Source organism: Mastomys coucha, unplaced genomic scaffold (genome assembly GCF_008632895.1).
Source record: "Mastomys coucha isolate ucsf_1 unplaced genomic scaffold, UCSF_Mcou_1 pScaffold9, whole genome shotgun sequence".
NCBI lineage: Eukaryota > Metazoa > Chordata > Mammalia > Rodentia > Muridae > Mastomys > Mastomys coucha.
Genome location: NW_022196915.1, coordinates 96,795,046 through 96,819,551, shown reverse-complemented (window position 1 = coordinate 96,819,551; position 24,506 = coordinate 96,795,046). Strand labels below are relative to the sequence as shown.

Genomic DNA, 24,506 nt, shown 5'->3' with positions numbered 1-24,506 from the left:
GTGTTAATTAATTTTTTTCTGAATGCATCATTTGTTCTAGATACTTAGAAAGTTAAGACTCCCTCATAAAACTTACTTGCATAAAAATATTTAATATTGTAAAATTGTGCATTAAGACACAGGTATAGTATAGGTGCTATACTATCCGATAAAGAAACTCCTAATGTAACTTTTAAGGCTCTGGACTTTTGAAAAATAGTGTGTTTCCCAAATATCTTCTATTATGTTTCCAAATAAATTCTAAAATAAATGTTAAATTGAATTATTCTAAATTCCAGGTGTTTACTTGGGTTTCTGGCTTTCATGAGTTGGAAGCTAGATATTAGAGATCCTTATATCTATCTTCTCTGACATATTTTTAAAACAGTATATATTCTATTTTGTATATTTTCAAAAATACTCTTTGTAGTGCAAAGTTTAAATTTTCACTGTCTTCTATTATGTCCAATTTAAAATATATTCTTGGGTTTAGGGGTAGACAAAACTTACTATAAGTTCAAACATCATCAGGCATTTGATAAACCTCTAATTTATTAGAATTTTTTAGGTTATTTTGGAATTTATTGTAATACTTTAATTTCCCTGTGACTAATTTTCCACAATCAAGTAGGAATACATTACTTTTATACTTTTTATAATTTCAACATAATATTAATATAATTTGGTTAGGATAAATCAGACATTGAAATCAATAAGGTATCTACATTAATAGTAGACTAATATTTGCAGATGATAACTATGTTTTAAGAGAATAGATAATTGTAGATTGTTCCATGGCTGCAGGTACAATCTCTGGGTCATATTAAGTATGTGATACATGTGAAATATACTGACCTAGAAAAATGAACGTTTTTGATGTATACTAAGACTCCTAAATACTAGGTATTAAGTTAAAGAATTTACTTAACTAAATTAGTTAATTTCAGAGAAAAAATTCACAATTAGTGTTTCTGTGCTTATGGGCAGAAAATTTTGTTTCGGTTACATTTTCTTTTTTAAATTTTCACTATATAGAGCATTATAGTGCTCTAGCCACATCTTTCTTTGTTACGTTAAGGACCAACCCCCAATTCTTCACTGGCATTCATTTTCCTCAACGCTGGCATTCAAACTTGGTTCAGTGAACACTTTCAGGGGTTAGTACTATATACAGTTTTCCAAATGTTAATATTATAAATCGAGTTTCTGTTTGATATGAATATAAACCTCCTTCCTGGTCCACTTTCCTTTATATTAAAACATGCTAATCCAAAGAAAGTAAAAATTCAGCTAATTGTAGTATCAATTTATGATATCCCTGTTGACACTCATAGACAACATGTTATTATTTTCAATAAGACTTTTCTCTGTAGGAGTTATGACAAAGAACATACTTTGTGGGCAAACTTCCATGCTCTAGGCCTATAAAAATATTGAGGTGTGTGCAGTTGCTATAAGCATACATAATTGTGAATACAAAGTGTAAAAATCAGCCACAATCCTGAATATACTGAATACAACCAGACAGGAAATTTTTGTGAAATGTTTGAGTCATTCACCTCTTTATAAGGTAGCCAATATTATTTGATTTCCTATAAACTAGGCTAATTATTCTAAATGCTTACTAGAATGAAAGGAAGGAAGGAAAGAAAAAAAATAAGACGGAACAGGAAAGCTCACAAAAGAAGGAAGGAAAACAGAAGACAAACCAGGGAGGTTCTCTCTTCCCATTCATCTCTGACTAGGGGATTTCCTGGTAGAAGGAAGACCTGCATATTATGTAAGATGTATTTCTAGTACTCTTTCTGGTTTTAGGATCCCTTTTTGAGTGCCTGTTGCCCTTCCAGCTCTTGGTGCTCAATCAGAATATCATGTAGTAGGTCATTTGGCTTTTAAAAATGTATCAGTTATATTTGGAGAGGAGGGAACTTCCAAGAGCATTGCTCTGGTATCTGCCGAAGGTCTCCGTGCTGTGCCATAATTTGACAGAAGAACAAGAACACACGTGTGAGACTAGAGAGAAAAATTGTCGGAATGTATCTCCCATAACTAAGTCCTGATAAAACAGCCTTATTTCTTTTGTGAGCACAGAGCCTCCATGACCTGACTAACCTGTTATATCTCACCTCTTCATGACACTACAACAGCAACTGAATTTCAGTATGACTTTTGAATGGGACCTTCAAACTGTAACTGGATCCAGCCCAGCACAGTGCTTTCCCAATAAATTGAATTGGTTTTGGTTAGAAGAAAGAAAATTAAAATGCACACAGGAACCATAATTTCTATGAAAAATAAAAGCTTCAGGCAAGTGAACTGAAAATGTTTTCTTCAGAGGTTTTAACAGAAGTGTTCAGAACTAACAACCTTGTAGCGTGATGAATTTTAAAAAGAAAATACAAAAAAAAAAATCTGGGAGTCTCTCTATAGAATTCATAGACAAAATGAGTTCAGCAAAAGATACTGATATCAGTGAAATGAATGAAAATTACAAAAAGTAATTAATCACTTAAAAAGCATTGACTACTATTTCAAAATAAATATTTAGCATATTTTCTAAAGCACAGTAAGAGTAAGTTATAAATCCTGATACATTAATATTACATATGTTTTACAGACATACACACACACACGGGCTTGTTGAATGTACAAATTAATTCTGTTTTATCATCTTTCATTACATTAAAGCATCCATCTTTCTTTCTGAAAGTTTTGCTTTGAGGCCTTGTTGACATCAATAGTGTGTTTCCATATGCATGTACCTATTGTTGTTCGTGAGCAAAATCTATCTATTGATGTTTCAGAAGTATATCTTACTTCAATTTAACATGAAAATTCTCAATTCATGATAGAAATCATCAATGTCATATAATTTTTAGATATTACATTCAACCCCACCATCTACTTTACTATAGGTAGATATGTACAAGTAGAATGAGACAAAAATGTGAAAAAAAAATGTTTCCAAGAAAAGTTAATACCCCCTAGCTAGAGGGAAAGGAACCTGCACATTTCTTAAAGTCATTGTAAGCAGGCCCTCAGAAATGAATGCTTAGGACTCATTGTGCATATGAGATAAAATAAATAGTTTAAGTACATGGGTTGTCTTTACTATAAACACTGAATATTTATTATATGCAGTCATAAGTATGGTATTCTTCAGACCTCTATGTTTTAGCATTAACAACAATCAAAAACACACAAAATGGTTAATGTGTGGTTTTATCAAGATAAGAATATCTGTATGTTAAATCAAAATATAGCTGCATAATATACTAGAACTAATCCTCTCACAACAGAATATTGTTGAGGGACTTTATCTATATGCATATCAATCATTTTTTACTTGGTCATAAGTTATATTAAAAGCATTTACATCAGACGTGCTACAAATCCTTTGTTCTATAGTAGTGTACTGCCTGCAATATATGTTAGTGCAATGGTGGCACCTAGCTTGTTAGAGTGACCACCGCTGTCTGACTTGAATCAAGACCTACTACCCGAGTCAGGATTCAGACCTGACACTGCTTGTATGACAAAGAACCTGAGACAAGGTAGCCCTGGACCTGGTGTCAAACCGAATACTATTCTTCTAAAACAAACAAGTTAACAAACAAACACAACCGCCATATGCAACAACAACAGAAGCACAGTATAGCTATAAAATGACTTTTAATGACGTGGTATATTCTGCTGTGCTTATATAATAATGTCTTTCTCAGCCGTTATCAGAGAAGCTTTCTTCTGCAGCAGATGGGAACAGATACATAAACATACACCCAGACACTATACTATGCAGAGTGTGAGAAACCTTAATGTACTCCATCTCCAATGGAATGTCTCCCACCAAATCCCTCACCTCAGGCTTTCCTCTGCCAAGAAAGAAGAAAGTAGACTAAGTGCAAGACTCAGAAGACATGGAGGATGCTAAGGAACCAACAGCATTGATTCTTGTGTTAACTCCTCGACACTGAGGCAGCATGCACAGGGCCTGTGTAAACCTATACCAGATGGGGTCCTAGGGCTGAAAGTAGTCTACACGTATACCTCCAGTCCTCACACACAGCCTATCATCAATAGAGAACTATTTGCAAATGAACATTTAGTTCTCTCGCAGGGAGTCTCACTGGGATAACAAGCGACTCCTGAGGATAGGCCATATGTCCAGCAGTAGATGGCCAACAGAAGATGAACTCAGAAGAACTGGAGGTTCTTTGCCTCGTCATGTCAGGTTGGGGCTTTATTTTATTTTTTCTAAAGTTTATGATTCTTTCCATCTATATTATAGCTCTAGTTTAGTGTTTTTATGGGATTCCTGAGCGGGTGAATGAGTGGATCTATGCTGTTTATCTTTTTTTTTGTGTGACTTTTCTGGGGCTCTTTCTTTAGGTTTGTTTATTTTATATTATTCCAATGTGTTTTTATTTTAACCATGATCATATTATACATATATTATAATATTCAATCCCTGTTGTTTTTAAAAGAGAGACAGAAAAATATCCAGATGGGAGGTGAGGTAAGTAGGAACTTGGAGGAGAAGAGAGAGGGAAAGTAATCCAAATATATTACAACAAAAATATAATTTCAATTAAACTAAACAAAATCAAACACAGAGAGAAAGAGAGAGAGAGAAAGAGAGAGAGAGAGAGAGAGAGAGAGAGAGAGACGCACTGGACCCAGTATTGCCTTATCTATAACATTCACAAAACACACTTTCTCAAGAATATGACCAATAAATATTATAGCTTCCAAATCTTTCCTGATATCATTCTCTGCTAGTCATGGAAGGAGTAAAAGAATTGTTAAAGTTTATGGTTCTTCTTTTTCCAATTCATCTACACATCACACTGTGTGTAACTCATGCTAAGTATTCACAGTGGGTTACTAAGTATATATTTTAAATGATAGAAAGATTGAAAACTTAAACAATTCATTCATAATACAATGTTTTAAGAATGTGACTATTGCAATCTAAAGTCTTGTGGCTCAACAGGGACAAGTTTTAACTTTTCATTTCCGTCATATGTAAGAACACAAAATGTGTGTTATATCAGTTTACAATTGCTAAAATTTAAGTTCTTCCCTACTAGTAATTAGTTCACATAAGTAAATTTGTATAAAATACTCATTGAACCCAGTCTTATGAGTTGAAAAAATATGAGGTATCTTATCAAAACATTATTCAATATTATCTTATGACAAAGGTATTTATATCTGTTTAAGCTGCCCTTTTCAATTTTCTATTTGTAAAACTAAAAACACTTCTGATTTTAGTTACTTTTAAAATAAAATGAATAAGCACAGAATCTATTTTATTCAGAATAGAATCTCATAATTATTATACAAGAGTTACACATTTGGGTGTTTCTTATTTAAGTCAGTATTAAAAGGCACATTTTAATGTACATTATCACATGCTCACCTAAACAGATGTTCTATCAAAAAATTATATCAATAACGTCGAAACAAAAAACATGTGGCAGTATATGACATAAGCTGAATTGTTTATAGCATTGAAATATAGCTTTCCTAATTTTATTTCAGACAAATTTATGTATATGTAATGTGTGTACATATATATATTTGTATGTGCATATATGTATATATAAACAAACACAAAATGATATATATGCATATATATGTAAAGTAATTGTTTTACTGGTTAGGTTTTTCTCAACTTGACACAAGATAGGGCTATATGTATGTTGAAACCTCAACTGAGAAAATACCTCACCCTATTGGAGTATACATACACAAGCATATACTATAGAATTTTCTTGACTAAGTATTGATGTGGAGAATCCAGCCCATTGTGGGCAGTGCCATCCTTGTGCCAATCTTCCTGGTTTGTATGCTTCAGTTCCTACAATATTTTCCTTCATGGTGGATACGTTGTAAATTGTAAGGAGAAATACTTTTTTTTTTCCCTACGGCTTTTGGTAAAACTTATCACAACAATAGAAAGAAAACTAAGGCAATTTCTAATTTACTGGTTTCTAAAACAAAGTAATTTCAAAATAAATTTGTTTTAATTTATGGAAACAAGGATGAATCATAAACATAGTCCATTTTTTATTATCTTTGTAGTAAAATTGAGGGAAATGTAATTAAAGTATTCCTTTTAATGGACCATAATTTATACTACTTACCTATGTGTATTTGGTTAAAACATCCTTTTAATTTTTGTTTTGTGTACATCTTCAAAATTTCTCATCACCACATTTTTAAAATATGTTTTGTAACCAAAGTTTAGAATGTAATGGATAAATAGATGAGTCATTCTCTTTGGTGCTGCATTTCCTAGCAATCAGCTGGATTGTTCCACTCTATTTCACACACAAGGTCTTACTTTATAAATTTTCAATCTGGGTCTAAATTTGATCTTCTGACATCTTTCTTAGTATTATTCTCACATGATCTATAATTATTTGAAGGATTATGATTAAATTTTTAACCTCAAAATATCTTCATCTAAGAGGCTCCAACATCAAAGTAGCACTTTTCTGAATCAACAGAATGGAAAAATTGGTAGGGTTGTAGGTTCCTAGAGAGATGAACTTCAAATTATAATCAAGACCAAAAAGTACAGTACTTCTAGTGACATGATGGTATCACTTGCTACTGCTGTTTGACTATGTGTCAGGAGTTCCAGTGACCCTCACACATAGAGCAAGTAGAATAATTCAAATATTTAAAAGAAACAAATCTCAAAGTTATGCCAACAACTTAAAGAGGAATACTATATATAACACAGCATTTCATGAAATTATATATCATCACCATATACAATGACATATGCTCACTGTAAAATATCTTGATTTCTGCACATAAATACACACAGAATTATTATATTTTGTGTGATTTAAATGTCAAGTTCTATCTGGTTCATTCATTGAAAAAATATTGTGAGGTAATGGATGTAGTATTATATTAAGAGTATGAAAGAAATAACTTAAAACAGAAGCAAATGAGTTAAAAATTTATGAATTACAAAAATTATAGACAAGGGCATTATAACAATATCCTATAAAACATTCTTGGTCTAATAACAAAAAAGCTCATATGAGTAATTCATGGATAGAAATTTTTGTAACAATACTTTATATACATTGGGGTACATAAAACCTGAGAAAATACTAGACTCCAAATTTCCCATAGTAAATGAATTCTGAAATTCTACCATTTCAGTTATACAACACTAGCATGCTCAATAGGAAAGACATAAATCTTCACATATGTATATGTGTTCTGATTTAATAAGAATTTGATGAAAGAAATTACATTATTTTATGTAATTGCCCTTCCCTTTGTGGCACCCATGCATGCAATGCAATAGGTTCAAGTTCAGATGAGAGGTCATCCATTAGGCTACAAATGCAGAATGACTTCTAAAGGGAACATGTAAAAGGAATGTGACTACTTTGAGAAAATTTTCTCCAGATGGAATTTAATCTAGTACATCCCATATTTCAGCATAAAAATTTATACCAGTCCTCAAATTTTACAATACAATGGAACTAAATATTTAAAAAATTTAATGCAAATTTTATATTCTGCTCATTAACTGCCTGATAAGTATTAAATGAGTAATTCTCTAAAGGTAACTTAAAATACATTATTTTAAAATTGTCCTTGTTTTGTCATATTTACATTCCGAATGTCCTATTCACCACATTTCATCTGCATCAGACATTTCCTGTTTCATAGAAATATTTTCAAATTTGAATTAATCTAACTCAGTAGAAAAAAGTAAAAACGAGTAAATAAAACAAGGTTGTTGCATTATTATACTTAGAAATTTTCTGTACTGGCAATCAAGAATGCGCAAAAATACTTTTTAATATCTTTGATTTTGGTACTTGCTGAGTTATTCTAATATAAGCTATCTTAAAACTAATTTCAATTTCAAACTTTGTTAAAATTCTTGGATATCTGAGAGTATGAACACTCAAACTATTAATACAATGCTCATTAAAAATAAACAAAAGTTTTTAAAAAGCTATCATAAAAAAGAAGAAGGAAATCAGACTTCATGGGAAAAAATGAAATTGTCATCTCTTTATAACATATTGCCATAGTAGCTTTGTAACCATATAGTTATTTAAAATGTCTGTTTTCCAACTCAAATAAAAAAGAAAAACAAAGAAAAAACCTAGATAGAAGCAGAGGTTATACCACACCTCAGCAATTACTTTACTCACTAGTTTAAATAAACATCACCTCCTCATGATTTTTGTCCCTTGACATTTTTGAAAGTATGCTGTCTTTAGTATTACTTATAGCATACTAGTCAGCTGAATTTAACAAATGATATAACATTCTTAAATAGATATCTAACAATGCAATCATTGACTATGATATGTATGCATTATTAAGCAAATATTAAACTTGTGAATCTATTTACATAATTGTCTTTCAAGATAAAGTTGCCTTACAAAAGTATTCAGAGGATTTTATGATTCAGTATACTATGGCATTTCCATTATTTCCTAATGCTATCTTTCCTTTTATTGTCAAAACTGAAATTATAACTTCAGCTACTAAAAAATTATGTGGGCAATTATGTATATCAATTCCTTCTCCCTGAAAAAGAAGGCAAAACGAGGTCTACAGCTCAATATTGTTCATGGACCCACTTCTTAGGTAAAATACATGTATTTGATAGGAGATTAAGTAATTTTCTCTTTTAAGATGTTTACTGCACACTAAACACAAATGGTTGATTTTTTAATTTATGAAACTCATTTCTGAGATAATTTGATTTTATTTCAGAATATATGTATTTCAGTTCTATAAACAAGTACAGGATTTTTATATTAATCAAGTTGTATTTTTATTTCAAATAACAAATAAATTTTTATTTTTTATAACAACAATAAAAATAAAACTATACAATGAATAAGAATAGGAAATTAATGTGATATTAAGAAAAGAGTAGGTATACTACAAAAGAAATCTTTCCTAAATATAAAAGTCTAACTTTCATTTGGTTGTACAAGTTTTGGAAACTAGTTGACTTTTGTTCATTACCTGTAATGTATTTTTTATTTTCTTTTGAGATTTGTATTGAAATATTTTGGTAATTTTAGTGATAATACTTTTTTATGAAATGAAGTAACTTTGTATAGGAATTTCCCCAACAGTGCACGTTGTACACAGAGAAATGCAACAACAACCTGTGTCAGTGTGTTAACGCTGTGTATATAACCAATGCCTCAGGCAGTAGTAAAAGTTTCTAAACATGAACAAAATGGGTATTCAAAACAAAGGTTTTAAATTTAGTTTTCCAATATACGATTAAAAGAGGTGACCAAATTTTGAAATGTAGTAACCTTTAGTGTCCTTCTAAAGTATGAGAGGATGTTGCAGAAAAACATAGTTAAGACCCAACTAACAAATGCCCAAAACCTTTTAAGGGATGACAATGAGCAATTACTTCATCATTCAATTGCTCCTGAATATCAAAATTAAGAAAGTTTCCACTGAAAAAATTAACAAAAAAATGCACATTTTTCTTAAATGGCTCAATGACAAATAGTACTAATTCATTATGAAATTCAAATGATACTATTCAATAAGGTGTCCTGTTTTCTGTTGTTTAACCAAGCATGTAAGCTACATGTAAATTATTCTTTTTTTTCAATTATGAAGATAGTTGAAATTCTTACCAAAGTTTCGTGAATGATGACCAATCCATGTAAAATAATTGGAAAAAATATAACACTATGTATTCTCCAAAATACTCTTTCCTGTCACCATGGAGCATCGTAACAAAACACAATATTTTAAAATATTAACATTCCTCACTGAAATATGCATGCAGTGAGTCCTAGAGGGGAAAAAAAATGTGTCCCTGTGAAACAACTGCCCTGAGGAATGTACTATTCCTTCTGGATTGCTTTTTCCCTGGAGGTAACATTCTCATTAAAAAGATGAACTGATTTGATCATAGCCGTGGGCAATACACACTGTCCAGAAAGGATTTCTAAATAGATAAACACCTCACCGGGCTTCAAACCCCAGGAGCACCATGAGCTGACAATGCCAAAACTTCCCCTAGCTTCACCAGCTTCTCCAGTCAAGCATGTTCCTAACATTAAGGGGATAATAATATAATGGCAGAACAGAAATTACACTAACAAACAAAAGGAAATAATTACAAGACTAGAAAAATAATTTTATGTCTGCGTTCCTTATTTTTATTTCCATTCCCTTTACCTTTCTCAAGTGGATAGAAATAGAGGCAAATATAAAATATTTCTCAAGTTACAATCTATTTAAAATTCATTAACATTGTCCCCCAGTATTTTCTATAATTTATCTATGTCTATTTATTCTGTCTGTCTGTGGGCCTGTCTGTCTGTCTCTGTGTGTCTCTATCTCTGTGTCTCTATCTCTGTGTGTGCGTGTGTTGGGGAGTACAGTGCATGGGGGGGATGCATGTTGAGGGTTAATCCTAGGACTTTAATTTTGCTAGGAAAGAACAGGACTTCTATTACTCTACTACAAACAACCGCAATCCTAACTCAATACTAGTAACAATGTGTCCAACCCTGAGATTACTTTTGAGATGGTAACTCCGGAAGTGTTTGATGCTCACTGAATCCTGCTGTACTGCAGATATCATCAGTCACTGAGCACTTGGGTACCTTTTGAGATGATCCGATGATAGACACTTTCCTCTACTTTTCTTTTTTTAATAATATATTACTACATGTGGCAGTAAGTTTAGCATTCCTATATAGTTAGAGGACTCTGGGTCATTTAAGCAGAAGAAAAGTTATGATCTACATAACAATCAATGAATTCTTATGTAAAATAAAGTCACAATTTTTGTGTAAGATAGTACAAATTAATATCCACTAATACTCTTTTATTAATGAATTATCTTGTAACACCTCTAGAATCTTCTAGGACATTATTCTATAGTGCATGATTCTGTTCCTTAATAAATTAAGTAATGGTTTAATTTTTATACCTGCAATAGACTTGCCATAGTTACCACTCAAAATTCTAATTATTAAAGTTCTCTGTAGGGATTCTGTAGGCATTGAAGAAATATGAGATTGTAAGTGAGATGGGGAAATAACATTAGCTACAATATTTAAAAATAGTGAGATCTTTTTTTCAGTATTGTTCTGATAATGCAATTTTTTCTAACTAAAATCCTGGAATATGGCCATACAGATTAATAGTTATCATATGGGAGTTAAGTATCTACCTCTATATATTAAAATGGGAACTATTATATAACATATTTATTGTATTCTCAACTTAATTCTACAAAAATGCTAGTTATTTTTTAAGAGTTTATTTTATTTTTATTTTTGGATGTTCATCATTATTTGTATCGAAATCACAGTGATGGAAGCCACCTGAAATACATTTCCTAAATGTTTGAAATGCAAACAAAATAAGAATATGTATGAAAAAAAAAACAACTACCATCTACTTTAAATGCACACTCATTTTTAAAAGAAATACTGAAAATGTACATTTAAATTATGCTAAAAGTTCAAAGTGATATTTTAATGGGCAGGTTTGTATTGAAAACTAAAAAAAAAAATGCACTGAAAATTTTTCTTCAAGTAAATTACCAGTATAAACTATCTAGAAATGGACACTTAATTGAAAATGCATTTTAAAGTAATTTTTAAACAAATATACCTACATAGTGTAGTAAATGAAGATGGTTTCATCCACAAATATTATCACGCCATATGTAGAGGAATCATTCCAGGAACAATGATAATAAATTATTATGTCACTAAATTAGGATCACAGCTGACATATACCCAGTAGGAAAAACTTAAAAGCTATATTTATTTTAGTTTTCATAACTGATTTGATTATTTTCCATTTTAAAAAATGAAATTAGTTAGGGCTTTTTACCAAAATTGCAAAAGACACACCAGAAAGAAAAAAATTCTGAATTCTAGAATTATAAACACACATTTTAGCCATCAATCATTGTGTGGTTTGACATAATGTTAAAGAATTGTAAATACAATATTATTATTTGTGGAACAACTTAGTTCACATTCAAGAAAAGGAGCAATTATATTCATATGATTCAAGTTGATAGTAAAAACAAATATCATACCAGAGTACATTTACCTAATAAATATATTTTTGCTAGAAAAAAAGTATTAAAGGCAAATTTTTAAAATATTGTACATTGTTTGCTAATTTTATATTCTTAGAGAAAAACTTTAAAAACAGTAAGGAACACATGAAGAACTTGTGCGTTTCATCACATTATTTGATATTTTGGGAGGTATAGAAGCAATTGAAAATAAGTTATCAGCAAAATAAGCTTCTACTTAATCAAAAATATGTATTTTATGTTCAAATATATTGACATCAGTCTTGGCATTTCTGGATCACATTTTTAATTGCACTCTAATTATAAAAATTGAGTTTGCCTAGTTATCTCTTTCATCCTCAAAGACATTACTATTTCAACTGATATTTGGGGGGTTTTGTTCTGGTTTTTGTTTGTTTTGTTGGTTTTTGTTGAGCCAGCTCTTAGTACTCTCTTCAAGTAATCAGAACTTGGACATGGTGCAAGAAGCAAACAGCACAGCTGTAATAATCATTTTCTATGGCAATAAAAACTAATTCCAAATACCTACTGCAGCTTTTCTTAGGACGATGTGAGTATGTAATAGACCAACTATGCCACAAAATAACCTAAGTTTCCTCTTTGGGAGACTCCAAGTAATTTTTAATAGGTAACCTTGACACTCATGTAGTATTTCTAACATAACATCAATATTTTAGCATAGAGCTATTGTCATTTTTCTTACATTTAATTTGGATGTATTTAGGAAATAAGCCTGATAATTCTGCCACTTCATATACATAGTCAATGTACTCTGACAAGCCACCGAGCTAGACCTCTATGACTTTGCCACATGGATTCTATATCACAGGGGCAGATTTTATCTAAACATGTTTGAAATTTAAATATTCTTATAGCTTAACAGATAACGGCCTATTATGTTAAGTTGCTAGGTTAAGACTGTGGAAGACACTCCGCTCGTCCAAAAGACGAGCAAATCCAATTCCAATTTGTCCAGAAAAACAAATTAGTTTGTTCTGATGAAATAAATCCCAGATTTTAGCTTGTAGGTCTCCCACTGTATTAATTACTGTTTATTAAAGTACAATGGAGTATATGATAAAGCACAGTAAGGGCTATATATTAAATCATGTGTGTCATTTAAATGCATTAACAACATTTTTACTTGTTCAAGACTCCATGCATACATGGTGATCAGCAGTGAGTGACAAGCCTCTAATGACAATTTAAAATCCACATCCCCTATCTCACACTGTCTTGCTTGCTTAGTATTTAATCAGCATGGCATGGAGTATCTTTTATTTTCATTTAACACAAGGAGGTTGAATTAATATGACTGAAATTAATTAGTTAATTAGAGAGCTATACCAACTTCTTTTGTTTAAAATCACAGTAGGAGAATGATTCTCATTGAAAGAATTAAAAAACAATAATAATACTGTTTCCATATGTCTACCTAACCTAGGTTACTGAGCTTGCAAAAGATAAACAGACAAAAGATACAATGAGACATGATGACTGCTCCTATGTGTAACATTTGCTGATCAAAACTATATGGTATCTGAAGAGCATATTGCTAAACAACTAAATTAGGGTTAATGCTGTATTTTGAATTTTATTAAAATGTACAGTTACCACACTCCAAACGTACAGCAAGTTTGATGTCAACATTAAGCTTTGTTTTCTCTGAACTGTACAAAATTATCTTTTAAAGTATATAAGTTAAGAACACTAGAAATTGCCATCAACAGTGAAAATTATTGTAAGCGAAAGTTAAAAATATTTTCTAAACTACTATTGTATATAGATGTATGATTAAAAATATGATTTGATAATGAGTTAATACAGTAAATCTAAATTGAACTGAAATAACTTGATGTCTTAAAATATTTCTAGCAAAAAAAAAATATTTCTAAAAATGAACAAAATGCCAATGCTTCCTTCAAAGCATCTTATGTCCTGTGAGCTTTCAGTGAGCCATGGCTCCACCTATAAAATATCCATCAAATACTGGTTCAAAACTTTGAGTTATAAACACATCTGAATTTTACCCATATGTCTGTATATTTATACTGGAAATACATAATATTTGGCTAGGTTTACTGATTACTACCCTCCTACAAATCATTAGACAATTACATTTTAACATATTTTCATGATAGTGCTTCCTAGAGTAAATTACATTCTCATATTTAGTAGAATTATATCTGACGTACTTGGAAATATGCAATATATTGATATGTTTTTATTTTCTCAGAATTGTAGAAAGTCTAATGACAAAATTTGTATTACTTTGATTCCCTGTTATATATCTGTATTTTGATCTTCAACATCATTTTATAAGAAATAACCTATACCACTCCAAATTCTTAAATTAAATGTTACTCTCCTTAGAAATATATATAAAAGTATTCATTTTAATATCAGTATAGTTACCGTTAGATATATTTGATCTGTGACTTTTGAGCCAAATGGTCTGATAAAAACAAAAGAAGAAGAAGAAAGCATTAGTCTCTGGTTTCAAGTGTACCTATTATATCACATTCCTTTCTTTCCAATCTAACATTCTTCAAAGCACAAAACATCAATATTTAATTTGAAATTCCAGAGGAGCAGTACAGGAAAACTTACTATGCAATGATTCAAGGCCGATCTGCTGTTTCATGTCATACATGGTAACATACCCTCATGGACATATTATATGGACACGCAGTTGCAGGAAGGCATTAGGATCCATTTAAAATCAGGGGAGGATGAATTTGTTCAAGAGAATGTAAATAAATATAAGATATTGGATATACAAATTAAATTACTTTAGGCACATAACTACCCAACTACATTAGTGTTACTGTCATGTATCTGCATTGCAAAATGCTGGAGATCCTTAAGTTCTTCTTGAGCTATACATGTAAGTACTTAATTGGATTAACAGTTTTGTTAACACATTTATAACATTTTTCCTTTCAATGTCCAGTAATTAATTGTGCCTGGATTAAAGTATTTAAAGGAGTTCTTTCACTATTTCCAGCTTGGTTTCGTTATATTAAAATTTTATTCTTTTTATTCTTGAAAAAATATAGTTGCAACAACTTTTTCACATCAGCAAATATTTTAACTTTTACTTATCTAAAAAAATACAAGAACATGTTTCAAACTGAATTCAAACTATGAGTTCTGCTTTCTTTTCAGTAATATGAAGTCCTGAGATCTGGGAAACAAGACACTGGACTCTTGAAGTTGAATGGCGAGTTTTGGCATTTTAGACCATGACTAAATAATTTTAACTCAATTCCTTTCTCTACTGGACAACAACAACAACTACTACAAAAAGACATAAATGAGTAAATAAAATAAGAGAGGAAATGAAAGAGGCAGAGATGTAAGGAGAAGAAATATTGTAACAGATTAAGAAATGAAAATAATATGCAATAATCTGAGTTGCTTGGCAAAAATACAACTGAATATCAAGAATACCAAGGTGAAAATCTTAGACCACTGTTTCCATGTATGTGTGTATTTTCTCTATCTCCTTGAATGATTTTTTTTTCCTGTTGTGGTTAAGGAAAAAGTATATGGGAAGCAGAAATGACATATGTAGGATAGGCATAATGACCCATTGTACATGTGTGAAGTTTTCTTTCACAAGCTGATGCCAATATTTAAATGAAATATGTATAAATAATTCAGAGTGACTTTTCTATCAGTATGCAAATTATGGGAAAGACTTATCTAAGAACATTGCAGTTTTTACATTATAAGCAGAGAAAATAAAAATGATATTTCTATCTAGCTAAATGTATATTTACATTAGATTATACAACATATTTAAAAGAATATTCACAAAAAGCAAGCCTAACTTGCATTAAGATTTTACTTGGTGACAGAAGCAAAGCATGCTGGTCTCCAAAATTTGATGGGGTGTATCTGCAGGGCCCCAGAACTAAATCACATACCACTGCACATCTAATTTGATAAATTATCTGGATAAACATTAAACATCAGAAACAAAATATGCAGGTGTACACATTTAAGCTTCTATTGTGCATGATAATATATTGTTCAAAGCATATATAAGGAGAAAGATAATTTTCATGTATTCTTTGCAATATTATTCTGAACATATTTTTTCTAACTTAGCAAATTGAAGATGAATCTATTTTAACCTCTTAATGGAAAACACTAATAGATTTTAAAGTAACCTTTGTCAACTATCCACATAATTTTCAATTTTTCTGTTTTTAAAAATACAGTATTCTAAAAACTTCAGGTTGCATTATAGAAAAAAAGAAAACAAATGAAATTATCAAAGGAGACCACAGTATTTAGTGCTGTTTTAAAAAAAAAAGCTTGATTGAAAATGTTAATAAATTTTCTTTGGAAATTTTACTCTTCAGCCATATACCTTGATGTTGATTATTTATGACTTTAAGATAAAAAAAAAACCCTTGTTATATGGAGGCTTTTAAATGGCATCAGTATTTTATAATTTATAAAATACTATCATATTTGAATATAGAATAGTGGGAAAGTGATAATAGCACTTTCCAAAGAAAAACATAACACAGTCTATAAAGAAGAATTATCCGTCACATCCATGTGAAATACTGCTCTTTTTGTTTATAATCCTTGAATCTAAAATAGAGGAGGTAGATGAAGAATCTGAGATAAGGTTTTATTTCCATGATAATATTGTGGCACTACTAAGCTTATTCTTTTTCTCCTCTGGGAACATACTTGGGAGAGCCAATGTGGAGAGTGGATAGCTCCCTGCTCTTGGTGAAAGTAGCATTGGAGTTATTTCATTGTTTATAATTCTTCAGGAAAACTGTGTCTACCACTTCAATCTGAATTGGAGTAGTTACTGTCAATTTACTCATGGGTGAGTGCTGCCTCTTTGTGGCAGAATGCCACTGCAATTGTTCCTTAAACAGGAAGTTCATAAACAGCCCTTGGTACTGTCCACATTCTAGGTGAGCCCTTGCAGAGAAACAGAAGTAGGAATGAAGTGCTACTCGCTTTTTGAGTTTCAGATTGAGTCAAACATTTCCTCTCGTGAAATGCTTGTTTAAATTCACTGAAAAGCCTTTTTTTCACAGGTGCACAGCTTATACCCACAAACATCCCAAACATTTATGACATCCATCATCTTTAGATAAGGTATCCTTCTAAATTGATAAGCAATTTCACACAAGTTAAGATATGAAAGTCCTCAGGCTGCAGATACAGTTTGAACAGGGAAAATAGAAAACTGTGTAAGAAGAATGAGAATTAACATATTACTTACCATGATCCATGCTTGTACTAGAATCGCACTCCAGTGAGAAATCATACAATTAAAATACCATTACTAAACATGTCAGAGACATTCAGAAAAAAATCATTTTTGAACCAACACACAAAGAAGTAAATTTTATGTCTATGTATGCATGAGCATACATACATTGACATTTTTATAATTAGGGGTAACTTATTCTTACTAGGACGAAAATAGCTACTAGTTCCTAAATCGTGAATAAGGGTGGTCCCACCATCTCAAGGAATCATTACTTAACTCCCTCAAAGTTGACATAGTTATCAAGTGTTTATTCAGAAACTATTTTAAAAAATTACATGTGCTGGGATACATATGAGACTGTAACAATAGTAGTCTGTCTTACAGAGATCCTGTTTGTCATTAGCATCTGCCCAGAGGGATAAAGACATCATACAGAGACTTGTACAGCCCAGCATTTGGTCTTCTGAAGTGCAAGTGCACGTGGATCTGTACAAATGCAACTGGGTTTGGTTACACAATCAAAAAATCGGCTACAATAGTAGTCAAATCAATACATCATTTTGGTTCACTAATAAAAATACTTTTCAAACTTCTCTGATACAACCAAAAACTTCTACACATTTCTCCATCGAACAAACCAATTCATTGCCCCATCTTTTCTCCTTTTATATAGTGGGATACACTCAGCCTCCCTTTTTTTCTTTTCTTCTTTCTTTCTTTCTTTCTTTTTTTTTTAATTGCAGGTCCCATTGGATGGGTTTTATGTACTTTTAAAGACTTTTGCCATTAAGTGCTCCGTGTCTTTAAATATTTAATAGGCCTTTCTGATATCACTCTAGTTTTGGAAATGCAGCTAATCCAGTGCAACAACGCCTCTGTGAAAATCATAGGCTAAATAGTGAAGGAAAGAGGAATGCTAAATGTGCATATAAAAATAGGTGCTACAATAAAATATTTGTATATTTCATCAATAAGTTATTTTGACTAATCAATTATGGATCATATAGCTCTGTAATTTTAATGATTTGTCCACATCTATAGTGAGCCTTTCTGGATCACAAGATTTTTTTTTTTTTTAATTCAAACGTCCAGAATGCATACAAACACATCCTTTAAAAACAAAGGAAAGGATTGAGGGGGAAGGTGGGAGGGGTGGGAGGAGAAGTGAGAGAGAACAAACTTCCTATTAACGTTGGGGTGTGCTAATCTCTCAACCAATGCCAAGGCTCTAAGGAGAAGAAGAGTGTGAGAAGAGGAGCAAAAGGATGAGTAGAATCTAAGCTGCTTCCACCCGCACCCTTTGAAACTTCAGAGCTCCGCCAAAGGGACCACAACCTGTTTCCAGTCACTCTTGATGCAAATCGCCCTCCAGAAAGCCCTTCTGTCTTCCCCCACAGACAAGAAGAGAAAGTGATGTGCCTAGTTTACACAAATGTTTCCCGCGTGTAAAATTAAGAGGAAATTGCACACCCTTTCAGTCAGCTTCCACCGAAGAAGCTGAGAATCGCGTGCCAAGGCACTTCGCCCTAAAATGTTGAAACGACACAATTAATCAAATGTGTTCACGAGCGTGTCTGCTTGCTTGCTTGTTCTAAACGCAAGAGAGCTCCAATACAGTTTCTTTGTTTTTAGAACTGACTAAATGTGGTCTGTTTTTCCAGCACTTCGAGGTAGTCCGGCTCAACATTGAGTTTTGCTTTTAACTCCAGGTACTCGTTCCGGTTCGGTTCTACAAAGACAGCACCCGGAGGGCTGTAGAGCACCGGTTCCCGCAGCCTGCTCTCCCCTGCACCCGGGTGCAAATACTGATGGGGGCGTCGCAGGTCATAGTTTGGGGAGAAAGTGTAAGCAGCGGGGCTGCATGGGAACTTGGGGTATTCCGGGAGGCTGCTGCCTGCGGGGGTAGTGGAGCAGTGTTTGTCTGGCTCTAAAATGCCCCTGTAGAAGCGATCGGCGTCCTGCACGGGCGACAGCAGGTCCTCTCGGGGCTCGATGGTGCTGACGCTGTAGGCGGGGCTCCTCAAGTGGTGGCTTTCCCGCCTCTCCTCCTCCCCAGGCTGCAGCTGCGGAGGGGGTTGCTGCTGGGGCTGCGGCGGTGGCGGCGGCGGCTGCTGCTGCTGCTGCAGGTGGTGGTTGCTGCTGTAAGTGACCTTGAGCTCGTGCAGGTCTTTGTAATCCTCCACGGAATTGCCTTCTCGGGACCGGTAGATGGGGTTTTTGCACATGTGGCCCAGGGGGTGAGGGATGTATTCATACACGTGGCCCGCGGGAGTCTTCACCTTGGGCAGCGCAGGCCCGCGATGGTGCACGTGGGCGTGCGGGTGGCCACCCCCGCCGCCGCCTCCTCCCCCATACACGCTGTACTGCATGTTGAAAGAGCTCACGTCGGAGTTGTTGGTACTGGTGTGGTCGCTCTGGTTCTTTTTCCTCCGTTTCATGACCAGCACGAATAGGCCTGCCGCCACAAAGACCGACATGATGAAAACCAGCAGCAGACTGAGGATCAACACGGATAAGGGCACAGAGGAGGCCCCAGTCCCTGCACCTAAACCTGCGGGGGTCCCAGTGCTATTCAACCTCACAGCCGGTGTCGCTGCATTGGTCCGGGATGGTACCTGGATGGAAGAGGGCGTGGGCGTGGACACCACTACGTCAGAGTAGTCTGGACATAGCAGTTCAGACTTGATGGAGCGCATGTAGGTCTCTGCGAATTTCTTGGGCGCCTTGCAGATCACTTCGTCCACTAACACTCCCACTTTGAGCTGCTCAATCCACAGCTTCATGCCCACCACGTCGCAGGTACAATCCCAAGGGTTGTCGTGTAGATCTATTTGAATGAGGGAAGTCAGCTGATCCAAAACTCCACTCACTGGCAAGGAGGCGAAGCTGTTACCCCTCAGGTTCAGCCTGAGAAGTGTCAGGCCAGAGAAGACACCTGAAGGCATGGCCTGCAGTTGGTTGTTGTTCAAGAACAGCAGCTGGAGGTTTGGGACTGGATCAAAAGTCCCAGACTGGATCTCACGGATGAGATTGTACTGGAGGAAGAGATACTGCAGGCTCTGCAGGCCATAGAACAACTCTGGGCTCAGCCTCTCAATCCTGTTTCCATTCAGATAGAGGCGTCTCAGGTTGCCTAGATCCCCAAAGGCCCGGTCCTGGATCATTGAGATGCGGTTGTTACCCAGGTGTAGGAGGTCCAGCCCGGTGGCTTCCAGGAAGTCTGTTCTGCGCACAACAGTGATGTAGTTCTCTGTTAGGTACATTTTCTTAGGATTGTAGGGCTTAGGCTGCAGCTCAGCGATGCTCTCTATCTTGCGTTCTTGGCAGTTGACATTGAGACCAAGATCAGAGATCTGCAGGTTGCAAGTACATGCCGTGGGACACTCCAAAGGCACCGGGGATTTGGTCTGGTAGGCTATGCTGGGACCATAGTTACTGTAGCCCAGGTCTTTAGAGGGCTGCCTAGAAGTGGGGCGCACTCTGGGTTTGTTGGGCTGGCGGGTCCCCTTAGGAGGCTTCAAGGGGGGTTTGTAAACAGCAGAGGAAGAAGTGGCCACAGAGTTCACAGAAGCTGGGGTGGTATGTAGATACCCCGTGGTGCTTAAAGGAGTCTGCGGCCTCATCTCATAGTCAGAGATAAGTTTCCTTGGACAAAGTTCCTGCTTGGATACCTCATCCAAATCCCTGCCGTGTAGACGGAAGGGGGTCTCACAGACCACATCGCCCACAAGGGCTGAGTAGGAGATGCTGTCCAGCCAATCCTTGAGAGAAATGAGTTCACAGGAGCAATTCCAGGGGTTTTCCTCCAGCTGTAGCTCCACAACTTTATCCATGTGTTGCAACAGCCCCACATAGGGCAGTAGCTTCAGCCTGTTCCCCCGCAAGTCCAAATGCGTTAAGGGCACAAAACGGAAAAGGTTGTTGGGTAAACCTGACAAGAGATTGTCATTGAGGATGAGCACCTGCAACATGTGCAGTTTCCCAAAAGCATTGGGTTCAATGACACTGATGTAATTGTAATCGACCTGCAGGTATTCTAAGTTCTCCAAGCCAAGAAAGGTATCATCCCGCAGAAGTTCCAATTTATTATTGTTTAGATGTAGTCTCCTCAGACCCCGCAGCCCATGGAAAGCCCCAGTCTCAATGTCTTGGATAACATTGCTACCCAGATGTAAAATTGAAGCCCCAGTGTAATTAACAAACTCATTGGGATAGAGGCGGCTCAGAAGGTTTCCAGACAACAAGAGGTGATAGATTGGGAAACGGGGAGGGCTAATTTCAGAGAGACTGATGATCCCTCGGTTTTCACAGCTCACAGTTAAAATGCCGTCCTTTTCCTCACAAGGACATGCATTGTCACAGATTTCCCCATAATAATCGATGGTTTCTGCACAGGAAAGGACGAGAGATGTGACAGCAAATGCTAGCGTCTGCAGCATCCAGCTATGCATTTTTCTGTGAAGGTCCTGTTCCAAAGTTACTGGGGGGCAGCAAACGTGCATTTTACCTCCTGCAAGGGAGAGAGGAAAGAAGGAAACAACAGAGTATCACACAAAAAAAAATTAAGGGGGTAGTAAGCAAGTCTCTCGTTCCCTGAGAATTTCTCTGAAATTCAGGGGAGCATATATACATATATATACAGCACCTCCTCCCTTGCCCAAGTAGAATATTGGTGTCCTTCACACTTTACCAAAATGGTATACTCAATTTAAGTTTGAAGTCTCATGTTATTTTTTAATGAGCATGCCACCAAATTTTCTGCTCTTCAGAACTTAAAGGCTGATAAATTCCTGTGTTACTGTTCTCTGCCCCTCTTCCTATCAAAACTAATCTATAAATATAGATAAAATGGCTGTCAGTACAGTTTCATGACTCCAGTTTAAGAAAATAACAGCATCTTTTTTTTCTTTTCTTTCTTTCTTTCTTTTTTTTTTAAACAGGATTCTCCATCTCACTTATACTCCTCGCACCTTGCTTTCTATCAAAATCTCTTCTGATAACAGTTTACTGTTAAAGTCTCCCATCTTTACAGACAAGCGTGGGGCCACCATACTTTGGGCTATTTTAAACCACCACAAGAACTGTAAGGGTAGAAACGTAAAGAATACTTTTCAGAGGCAAAAGGATGCAAGATCATGCATCAAGAAGAGCCAAGAGAAGCTTTTATACACCAATTGTCCTCGGGTCGCTGAGAATGGAGGTGTGTACGTGTGTTTATGTGTGTGTGGGGGGGGGTGCGTTATGGCTTTGCTGGTGGACTTCACCACACTATTCAGCAATCAGACGCCCTCATTGTATGCACCATGCCACTCTTAGCAAAGCTTCTTCTAGAGTGCTCGGCGACCACTTCTCCTCATTGATCATGCCAGCGACGCTACCAAACCGCATCTTTAACCACTGTAATAGTTCCGCACGATGGATTACAAAGAACTCAGCAAAGGCATCCGCAATCTCAGAGCAACTCTGAATCCTGTAAGTTGAAAGAGGACATTTCTACTGCCTACCCGGAAGCAGCTAGAAGTAAGTCACAGACCAGAGGCAAAGGCTCTATTACCCGGGGCTCCGAGTCAATTTGCCATGGCATACGAAAGTAGCCCCTTTGAATGAGCAAGATTTGGAAGGAACCTTGCCAACATCTCCATCTTTGAAGTTCCTTATTACATTTAAATGCCAATGGTCCCCTCCCTTATTTTTTTTTTTCCTCATAGAAAAGAAGGCTTGAATGATTGAGACAAAACCCAGGCAAGTGTCACACAGGTCAGTGTTTTACTAGCTGAGGATTATCTTCCCAAGAGACCACTTTGTCCTCCGCCCCCCCCCCTTTTTTTTGTCACTGGAGGGATTCTTTTGACGTACTTCGTTGGGTTGACAGAAACACTTTAAAGGACTTACATAAATGGGCTTAATGTGCTAGTGTGGCTTTGGGGAGTGCAACTAGAACTGTTGGGTTCTGAGAACCTACGCCTTCTCTCTGATCAACCTTATTCCTGCCTCCCTAACCAAAACCAAATGAGAATCTCACACCAGAAGTAAAGTCAGGTTTCTAAAGCACGCGGTTCAAGCTTGGAAACCTTGCACATGATCACCAACCCGCCCGGCTCAGAGCGGCTGCATTCGCACGCACATGTGCAAGTGTGGCTCCGAATCATTCACATTTGGCTACCCAGACGGATCGAGACCAATCGGTGGAGCCACAGTACAGAAACGTCCCTATTATATCAGACCTCCCCTCAGCGCCGCAGACGGCTTGGGCTTTAAACACCCTGGTATGAAAGCAAAAACGTTTACCTTGAAATCTGGCTTCTCCGCTGGATCGAATGTGCACAACCATTCAGCTGGGTTAGATCCCCTCCCCCTCCCTCGCGGTGCTTCCCCGCCCCCATTCACCTCCTTTCCCATCTCAGAGTCCATTGTAAATTGTGTCCAGCCAGTATTAAATTCGAACGTTTACAACTTTAATTCAGTTCTGCTTAGCCAGGGTCGAACAGCCTTTTCCAAACCTAGTCTCCATTCGCCCCCTCCCCCGTCGTCCCCAGCCATCAAAGGAGACAGAAGATTTGAGAAAATAAAGTTGAATGGGCTGGGAATGCTGACAGACTGACTGGGAAAAGCTGCGCCGATGTAAAATCGCGGGTGTACCACACGTTCTCGGTTTATTTAAAAAAAATAAGAAGGAAGAAAGAAAGAAAGAAAGAAAGAAAGAAAGAAAGAAAAGAAAAATAAAGAAAAAGAAAAAGAAAAAAAAAAGATAGAGGGCGGGGACGGGAGGGGGGCTGTGTTTGTTCGCTCCCAAAGAATTTAGAGCCTGGATCACCGCCTGCCGTAGCCCTGCATTTAAGCAGCATGGAGCCGCTCCGGCTGCAGCCCAAACCCAGGCCGGCCCGGTAGCTCCGGGCACAGCTGCTGGAACCGCCGCTCCGGCGGAGGCAACCGGAGTTCCAGGACCCGAGGCTCCCCCTCCCCCACCCCGCCCCAAAGCGAAGGAAGGGTAAAGGGAGGAAGGAGGGGAGGGAAGAGATGGCAAGAAAGCCACTTCGCCATACCACACAGACACACACAGAAACCTCTTTCGCAAAGTAAACCGCGGACTTACCCCGTCTCGCATCTCAGGGGCCCACTCATCATAGCTACCCTTTCGAGAAAAAAAAAAAAAACCACCTCTTTGGG

General features: G+C 35.7%; 1 protein-coding gene across 2 annotated transcripts in view; it reads right to left on the bottom strand.

Moving 5' to 3' along the window:
- Positions 1 to 15,093: 15,093 nt before the first annotated feature.
- Positions 15,094 to 24,506, bottom strand: part of Slitrk5 (SLIT and NTRK like family member 5) — a 10,850-nt gene continuing 1,437 nt past the window's right edge. The window contains exons 1-2 of one of the 2 annotated variants that reach the window (XM_031361356.1): positions 24,433 to 24,506; positions 15,094 to 21,849 (exon numbers count right to left, since the gene is read on the bottom strand). In XM_031361356.1, coding sequence (XP_031217216.1) covers positions 18,968 to 21,841 — 2,874 coding nt within the window. In that variant the 5' untranslated portion in view covers positions 21,842 to 21,849; positions 24,433 to 24,506 and the 3' untranslated portion in view covers positions 15,094 to 18,967. The remainder of the gene's footprint in view (positions 21,850 to 24,432) is intronic. The other variant, XM_031361355.1, reaches the window with a different exon arrangement.